Below are 10,111 nucleotides of genomic sequence, written 5' to 3'. Positions count from 1 at the left end.
GATAAATCGATCAAACACAGAAAGAAGTTGCAATGATTGCTTTTCACGATACGCATAGGGCTTATGATGATTAAATGAAAGTGCCAAAATAAATCTTAATGTGGTAAATTATAGCCTCTTACCAAAAAGAATCTTCAGAATTTTTCCATTTATATAAATACCCGTTTTGAACCTTCCTCAAATTGACCTTTTGGCCTAACCATGTCACAAAATACTAGTGCTGGAGAAGGTAAAAATTTGATTGGTTAAAGCAGAGTCATTGATTTGGGTCAAAAGGTTAATTTAACAAAAGTTCAAGAAGGCTGTCATTAGACCCTAACTGATAAGGCTATATCAAAAGTAGCAGCGAATAAAAAAACGGAACAAAAGTTTGATCTAATTTTGATTAGAGTGTAAGTTACAGCCACGTACCAGAGGTAACTTTCCAAAAGTTTTCATAATAGTTTTTAGAAATTTCAAACGTATTAACTGCATTAAACTAAATTTATTTAACAATCAGGGTATTGTAGAAAGTAAAGTTTTTATAATCTATTGTACATAGTAAATTGAAGTTTAAATAAAGAAATTTAAGATCAGAAGACTAAAGGTGGGGATAGACATGGTACAGTGTTCAGTTTAGGATTATCAATACAATAGACACTGTGAAGATACAAGGTATGTGTCCAGACACTGTGAAGACACGAGGTATGTCTCCAGACACTGAAGACACAAGATTTTGGTCCAGACACTGTGAAGACATGAGGCACTAGTCCAGACACTGTGAAGACATGAGGTCTAGTCCAGAGACTGTGAAGATACGTGGTATGGGTCCAGACACTGTGAAGACATGAGGTAAATTTCCAGACACTGAAGATAAGAGGTATGGGTCAAGACACTGAAGACACAAGGTACAGATCCAGACACTGTGAAGACACTAGGTTTTGGCCCAGACACTGAAGACATGAGGCACTAGTCCAGACACTGAAAACATGAGGTACGGGTCCAGACACAGTGAAGACGAGAGGTATAGGTTCAGACACTGAAGACACAAGGTATGGTTCCAGACACTGTGAAGATACGTGGTATGGGTCCAGACACTGAAGACACAAGGTATGGGTCCAGACACTGAAGACGCAAGGTATGGGTCCAGACACTGTGAAAATACAAGGTATTGGTCCAGACACTGATAAGATACAAGGTATGGATCCAGACACTGAAGACAGAGGCTTTTGTTATTGATATTTCGACAGGATTAGTTCTATACTTTGAGACTCGTGTCTAAAATCTGTCATGCATGTACTTTGCATAAGAATAATCTTGAGGACAGCGATGAATTTAAGGACGGGTATCATAGCTTTAAAAAAAATTTAATATTAGTTATGTTGGAACCTCTAATGCTATGGAGATATTCATTAGGTCATTAGACAAATAAAAAAGGCAGTATACAACAATATTAAATGACGGTGGTGCTAAAACACACAACCATTTGCAAAATATAAAACCCTTATTGAGACTGAAAATGAAGATTGCATTAATCATGCTGAAAAAAGTTTGAGGAAAGCTTTGAGAAATCTTGTCAAAAACTGTACAAGTTTCTGGTGTAGTTCTTAGTGGTAGTGGTCATGGAAATTAACAGTAGTTACTATTGTTAAACTATTAGCCACTTTGGGCTGTCCTAGAACATGACTTTCATAATCTAGAGGGTTACATCAATTCTTGTTTTCTATCCAACAATATATAACCATTATTTTTTAATAAGATTTGAACGGCATTTAGAAGCTGAAAACACATATAACAAAAAACACATGGGAATATATTATGGAATAACACACTCCTTTAATAACGTTTCAACACAATTTAAATGAGTCATCATCCCCCCCATGACACATGTGTTGAAACATTATGTACTTTGTTATTAAAGAAGTGTGTTATACCATAAAATATTCCCTCGTATTTTTGTTATAGATAGTTTTTGATGTCAAATTGATTATTTTGATTTTATGATATTTGAAGATTTTTCTTGATATTTTTGCTTGCATGAAATGGATGTATAAATATCTTATGAACTATTGCATGTAGAAGTTTGTAATGTTAAATATTATTAGACATTATGAATATAATTAGATCTATGACAAAAGAGTCAAATTCCAGTTCACACTTTTTTTTGTACATTTTTTTGGTCACAGTTAGAGCGTAACTTGTATAGTATAGATTTGTTCAAAACAGAACTTTGCATGTACAGATATCTCATTGTTTTGTGTTAAATGGCAGTTGTTTCATTTTTTTTTTGAAAAAAATAATTCTACTTTTGGTTTTAAGACCTTCTGAATTCATTCTGAATTCATATGCCAATCAAGATCGAAACCCAGAGCCATCATTTGATAGACATATGCAAGCAAGGTTATGTACAACATCGCTCTTACAGATTGTGCTATAGAACCTCACTATGATTATGATTCAGGCCTCTCTTTATTGAATCTAAAAATTGAACAAAGCTGTTGTGTGGTCTTACTTTGCAACTTTTTGTTTATCCCCAACTGAATATTTTTCAGCTTATTTATCTATTTCTCACTTTTAAGATGTTATCTTATCTTATTATCGTTATTATTTTGTGCTTGATAAAGATTCCTGTATGTGAATTGAAACGTTGAAAAAATTAAAGGAAGGAGTAGTATATCCATAATAGTGTTCTTATTATCTTGATGGTTTTCATCATTGGTTTGAGGGATTTGACAAAGGCAATGATATTGAACAATTTTTAACGGATTATCAGGATTGCTTATTATTCAATAAATTTCATTTTAAAATAGCTTTCAAATTCAGTTAGACATTTGTCTTACTTATTATTCAATAAATTTCATTTTAAAATAGCTTTCAAATTCAGTTAGAAATTTGTCTTACTTATTATTCAATAAATTTCATTTTAAAATAGCTTTCAAATTCAGTTAGACATTTGTCTTACTTATTATTCAATAAATTTCTTTTTAAAATAGCGTTCAAATTCAGCTAGACATTTGTCTTACTTATTATTCAATAAATTTCATTTTAAAATAGCTTTCAAACTCAGCTAGACATTTGTCTTACTTATTATTCTATAAATTTCATTTTAAAATACCTTTCAAATTCAGCTGGACATTTGTCTTACTTATTATTCAATAAATTTCATTTTGAAATAGCTCTCAAATTCAGCTAGACATTTGTTTTATTTATTATTCAATAAATTTCATTTTAAAATACCTTTCAAATTCAGCTAGACATTTGTCTTACTTGTTATTCAATAAATTTCATTTTAAAATACCTTTCAAATTCAGTTAGACATTTGTCTTACTTATTATTCAATAAATTTCATTTTAAAATACCTTTCAAACTCAGCTAGACATTTGTCTTACTTATTATTCCATAAATTTCATTTTAAAATATCTTTCAAATTCAGTTAGACATTTGTCTTACTTATTATTCAATAAATTTCATTTTAAAATACCTTTCAAATTCAGCTAGACATTTGTCTTACTTATTATTCAATAAATTTCATTTAAAAATAGCTTTCAAATTTACCTAGACATTTGTCTTACTTATTATTCCATAAATTTCATTTTAAAATAGCTTTCAAATTCAGCTAGACATTTGTCTTACTTATTATTCCATAAATTTCATTTTAAAATAGCTTTCAAATTCAGCTAGACATTTGTTTTATTTATTATTCAGTAAATTTCATTTTAAAATACCTTTCAAATTCAGCTAGACATTTGTTTTATTTATTATTCAATAAATTTCATTTTAAGATAGCTCTCAAATTCAGCTAGATATTTGTTTTATTTATTATTCAATAAATTTCATTTTAAAATACCTTTCAAATTCAGCTAGACATTTGTCTAAGCCCCATGAACATTGTCTAAAGCAATCATTGCAACTTCTTAGTACTATGATTTAAATGAGTAGAACAAAACATTTATTTCAAAATCACACAGAAAAAAAATATAGTAGTAATACAGATATTTTTACATTGAAAGGACTTTTGTTATGTTTAAAGTCTTCCATTTTAGCACATTCAACATAAGTGATTTATTATGAAATAATGGACCATCAATATTAATAATATTACCAAATTTTTTTATCACCTTCTATAATGTGCTCCTCCAGTTTTGAGTGTAAAGAACTGTTCACTTTAAAAATGATTATACAGATTAAAGGGATTTTCAAGACGTTCTCTAAACCTTTTGTGTTTATCAAGAACACTGATAGCATCAATTTGCACCATTCCAATTTTCAGTCAGACAGTTGTGGTGCCTGCAATTTCACTGAAACTAAGCATTTTAAGATGTCACTATTGCAAAGGGCCTTGTATAATATTAGCCACTATTGCGTTTTTTGTGTCATAAAGCGTGTGGTTCTTAGTGGTATTGCAAGAACCACAGATATCTGATTGGAAATTTGAATGGTGCAAATGGATGTCTCTGACACAAAACGTTGAAAAAAACTTTTTAAAATCCTTTAATTTCTTTGTCGATTTCTTGAAAATTGAGCAAGTTTCTCTTTTCACAATAAAGTGTGCATATTTTGACATGATCTACTATTGATTAGAAATTTGACATGATCATGTACAGTAGGGAGATATCCGATGAAATAAATTTTGACTGTCACCTGTGTTCAGTCTTCAGTTTTTATGTAAACACTCAAGAAAACACATTTTGGGAAAGATTTTGAAAAATTTTCTGAAATTCTTTATTGTAACCCTAATGAAAAATCTGTTCAATTGTTTTGTGTTGATATTAATCCTCAAGCGACATTTAGGGATAGAGATCAGGTTAACTAATATAACACAATTTTATGGTATACTACTCCTTAGTTTTATTGTGCACAATGTTTCAACAATCTATATTGTCATTTTTTTTTTCATCTGATGAAGACAATGTAAATTGTTGAAACATTGTGTGCATTAAAACCAAGGGGTAGTATTCCATAAAATTGTATGCAGTTATTTTACCTAGTGATTAAATGATTTCAGAGGGAATTTAACTGACATGTTGACTATTGTTTGCTGTACATGGCAATGTTTACCAATAGTAATTAAATTTTCTTATTACACAGGTTTGTTGGTGAAATGGAACGTGATACTGCCCATGCCGCATTAGACATAAGTGAGGATGGAACCTTTTTAATTCGAAGAAGTATTAATCCTGCAAGAAATGGTCTTTTATCTTTAAGTATTAAGTAAGTTTGTTCTATATATAGAGCACCACTTGTTAGATCTTATAAACTACATTGTCTTCTAACTAGGGAAAGACTGATAGAATCCCATTTGGCATAAGCTCTGTCAAGTAATGGGCCAAGATCGATCAAGATGTACTTCTGAAAACCATATCATTTTAGATATGTAGTTTCTCTCTGCCCAAAATTTGGCATTTTCAAAATTAATATATTTTAGTTCACTAGGTAGCTAAATTTACTAGAAATAAATCAGGAATATCATAGAATCTTGATAAACAGAAATATCTAGGTGGAAGAACTCCTAAAGGATGGATGTCAAGTTAGTGTCATTGATTCAAATCTCCGGTTATATTTCTGTATTACCTTGAAAATATTCATTTTTGCTTTTTCTTCATTTTGTGATGTCATGGTGACATCAACTTGAAATTCATGAATATTTGTACAGGATAATGATGCAATATACAAATGATGTCATGATATAACGTTTAGTTGTGCAATGAAATAAGTTTTCTTTCTAAACATTTATTGAATTTCTATCAAAATGTTCATGATTTTCTATAGAACAAACAGATGTTCATTATCGTTTACAAATAACCACCTATCTTAAAGCCAGGTATAGATATATATTATCACCATCGATTTAGTCGTAGATTTATACTGATATTTAATGTAGCAATATTGCGACTGTTTCAGTTAAGGGATTAGGAATTATGTGCATCTGTCTTTATCCATCATATGATTATGTTGTATTTACAGATATGCCAATGCAGTACGTCATATAAAAGTAAATGAAAGTAATGGAGGTGTATACTTGGCTGAGAATAAAGTGTTTGATTCTGTTCAGGTAAATGTCATGGAGGAGAAAAAGCGTCTTTGAGAACCTGATAATCTAGAATTAAAGGATACTACCTCTTAGAATGGACATAAAATTTAAAGTCTCAAACTTGATCAATATGTGTATATATTTATCAGTTAGACTTACCAGGTGCCATGACTGAAGATTTTAATCTCTATATAAGACAATATATCTATTAAACTAAATAATTATTGAAAAAATGTTTCTAAGCATGTTTGAAAATTTCTTAGTTTAATGAATTATTACTTAGTTTTATGGATTTATTAGATTATAGAGAGATTCTGTTGTATAGTTATGACACCAGGTCCACTGATAAAATGTATTTTTGTGTCATCCTAAGAGGTAGTTTACTTTATAAGTATGCATATTGCTATATGTAACAAATCAAAATGTTTATGTGTATAACTATTATAATGAAATTGATAATATCTTTATTTGTAGAGAATGGTCGAATATTATCAGAATAATACATTACAAGATAGTTTTCCAGATGTAAAAACAACTTTGAAAATTCCATATCAAAGTGACAGAGGTATTTTTATTTCTTGTTTTATTGTCTTTTCCAGGCTTCAACAAAACCACGCACGCTGTGTGCAGGCATATTTTGCAGTATCAAAAATGTCTGCAGGCACGATTTTTTTTTTTTTTTTTGCGACTATGATAATGCTCTTCTTGAGCTCTCAATCTCACATTAACGTCATATGTTCAGATATAAGATTAACGAGAGACTATAATTAAAGTATAACGATGAGGTCATTTGAAATGTATTTACTTAACAGCAATTCTAAATATATCGGCACTTGTGAAGTCTTCATGTCATGGTCAAAATTATTTATAAATATTCAAAAAGCGAAATGATCATATTTCAATTTGATGCCTTTAAATCTACATGTAATAAATGAAATGAAATAATACTTTAGATTTGTCGAAAAACTTACCAACAGAACAAGGTATGACAGTTTTGTCGTCTCTAAATCTAGATTCATACACGTGCGATCTTGTCAATTTATACTCTTAGAGGAATAAATATAACAAATCTCATACCAAAAATATTGATAGATTCGTATTTGCCTTCTCTGATCTCAGTATTACAGGCACAACAACCCAATTACAACTTTTTAGTACCAGAAGTGACTGAGCTATGTTCATTTGAAGTTAAAATAAGTGAAATTTGTCCAAAAAGTCAAAATTTCGAGATGTCATATCTCCTTGACCCCTGAGCTAATTTTGATGAAATTTGAAATTTGAGCTTTTCCCATCATACCAAAATATTGGCTTAGTTTCATCAAAATCGATGATGTGTTAAAATTTCTTTCTTTTTGTTTTAAGTGATTTGACCTGGAATGACCCGGACATGAGAGTCAACAATATATTTCCCAAATTTCATGCTAGCTAACTTGAAATATTACAGGACAAAGAATATTAGGGTATGCTATTGTGTTGTATGATTATGCAGCTACTTCCATTTCTCAAGTTTCTTTAATCACTGGAGATCGAATAGCCATCACTAGTAAAAATGGCAATGATAAAGGATGGTGGAAAGGTAAAAATCTCAACACAGAAAGGGTAAGTCTCATTATCTTTTTAGTTTAATTTTTAAATGCTCTCATACATTTGTGCATTTCAGTCAAAAATTTAATTCTGTTGTAGAAACACTAGTACATAATGACTCTAATGTAGGACTAACTACCTTCCGTCTACATTTGATAGAGGCCACTGTTTTAATATCAATTTTCATTAAATTGCATAGTTCTTATGTCTATGATTCATTGAATGATTTTACTTGTTGGTAGCAAAAGTTTATGTATAAATCCAATTGTAGGGCTGGACGATACACAGGCATCACGAAAAATGCCGGTATAGGAATTTATATCGTTAGTAATATCACCTTATTAAAAATAACTAAACATGGCCATATCATGATATATGATAGTTATCTTGATATATTGTTAAATTTTTGTCCAGATAAGATCATCTACACCATTCTAACAAGTAACTTAATATTTGAAACAGATGTTTTTTCATGATGTTACAGACTTGGGTGTTAAAGAGATAAAAATTGTTTTTTGTTGCATTTAAAATTTCTAGATAGAAAAATAACTATCATTTTGTATCAAAAAAAACGAGTAAAACCATGCTTAAGAAATATCAGGATATATATACCCATACTGTGATATATTCTTGCTTAATATTGTGATATCAACTTGAACCAATCTCGCCCAGCGCTATCCGATTGTGATATCCCATTTAGGGTTCGTCTTTTCAGCCAGACCTTTTCAGCTCAAATCAGTGGTTGCCATGTCGGCTTCGAGCTCATTGACCATTCCCCTTATTCACCCGCAGAATATTAATAAAGATGATATATTTCAATGAATTTTCAGTTACAGGATAAAAGTATAACATATATAATATGTCGGAATATCATTAGTAAATGAAGATCAAGTGACAACTTTGACAGTTTCCAACAATTGAGAAATTGAGAGCAGAATTAAATGCAAAAGTCCTTTTATTTTCAAAAATTCAGTGAAAATGTTGGCGTATTATGACAAAGTCCACTAGTTTTTGAGCTGCTGAACTTCCACGTAGATAAAGCTTTGATAAAATTTGCTGAAGGCATATAGCTTTTGGTGGTCTGTTTGTTTTTTGAATTCATTAAAGAAAATAAATATTTAAACTCTATTTTCAGTCTGGCTATTTTCCCTTGGCATATGTTACAGAAGATGTGGAAGGCAACTAAGAATATGCAGACCTATATGAACCAATTTATATTCGATATTTTGTTAATATTATTTTTAATTTTAGTCATACATGTACTTGCATATTTTTATAAAAATTACTTTCCATCAACAATTCAACCTCGCACTAGTGCTGGGTATCGCCAATCATGCCACGATACGATACGTATCACTATATACGTATCACTATATATGTATCCCAATATGGGGTTAGGGGATAACATTTAACGCTTTGTCTTCAAAGTTTTAATAATTTTATAACTGTGATATTAAATTTAGTAATGTTGTTGTAGGAGTGGTTAATATCCACCGTCTGGTAAATAGTTACGACAATTTCTGTCAAGTCAGTGAGAAATAATATAAAGAAAATGAAATGAGAGGTATTGTCAAGTATCGATACAAGACCTTGCGATACGATGTGAGTATCGAGGCATGTCGTATTGCGATACATCGATTCACACATTAAAGGGGTATTCCGATTTTTTGTAAGAAGTTTTCACTATCAAAAACGTTGTAAATTATACCTGAAAATATTTCTGAAATATATTATTTACATCTATGTATCTTCTTGATCAAATTGAATTTGCTTTAAAAGGGTTAATTAAAACGGAGGTGCTAATTGTTTAATTAAGCAGTTGGACCTAGTTTTGGCGTTATAATGGTTCGACATTATTAGTTGAAACCTTAAGATTACATAAGAGACATATTTCTCTACAATTGGGCGTTTATTTTACTCAGTGCACTAGTTTTCAAATATAAAAACCTTACATAATGTTTTTTAATACTTTTGGCATTCAAAAATTAACAGCTGGATTTTTCTAGTTAAAACTTTCAGATACCAGATAGAGCACATTTCTCTAGATTTTGGTGTATAATTGTCACAAATGTGAGCAAAAAATTTTTCAACTTGCTAAAAAAAACGGAATGTCCCTTTTAACGTTTTATTCAAACTTTTATTTTGATATTTAAGATAGGGCCTAAATGCAATTTGAGAGACTATTGAGCCAGTTTAATTACAATAACTTAATGAAATTTTGATATTAGTAAGTTTAATTCAAAATATTTCTATGAATAATAACTTAAAACATCTAAAAGATGTGTCAAACTCATGGATTCAAACTATTTCTTTATGTTCAATTTATTCTTTATGAGCTTCAGTTATTTCATGTGCTTTTAATACAGTCATTTGGTTCACAAATATTTTAAGCACATAACAGTTAGACACAGTCCTTAAAGCATGCTTCTTTTAGGCACTTAGGGAATGGGTCATAAATTTGAGCGCAGGGCATATAATATAGGCACACTCTTTTTAGGCACAACTTCAATTAAGCAC

General features: G+C 30.2%; 1 protein-coding gene across 1 annotated transcript in view; it reads left to right on the top strand.

Moving 5' to 3' along the window:
• The window catches only part of LOTGIDRAFT_159983 (hypothetical protein), a gene marked incomplete at both ends in the record, with an annotated part of 42,016 nt that extends 33,236 nt beyond the window's left edge, over positions 1-8,780 (top strand). Inside the window, 5 exons of the mRNA XM_009054877.1 lie at positions 5,068-5,190; positions 5,944-6,031; positions 6,485-6,575; positions 7,455-7,609; positions 8,730-8,780. Of these exons, the coding sequence (XP_009053125.1) occupies positions 5,068-5,190; positions 5,944-6,031; positions 6,485-6,575; positions 7,455-7,609; positions 8,730-8,780 (508 nt within the window). The remainder of the gene's footprint in view (positions 1-5,067; positions 5,191-5,943; positions 6,032-6,484; positions 6,576-7,454; positions 7,610-8,729) is intronic.
• Between the last annotated feature and the right edge of the window lie 1,331 nt (positions 8,781-10,111).

Source organism: Lottia gigantea (genome assembly GCF_000327385.1).
Source record: "Lottia gigantea unplaced genomic scaffold LOTGIsca_23, whole genome shotgun sequence".
Lineage (NCBI taxonomy): Eukaryota > Metazoa > Mollusca > Gastropoda > Lottiidae > Lottia > Lottia gigantea.
The sequence above is the reverse complement of the archived record's forward strand: the minus strand, read 5'-3'. Positions and strand labels throughout refer to the sequence as shown.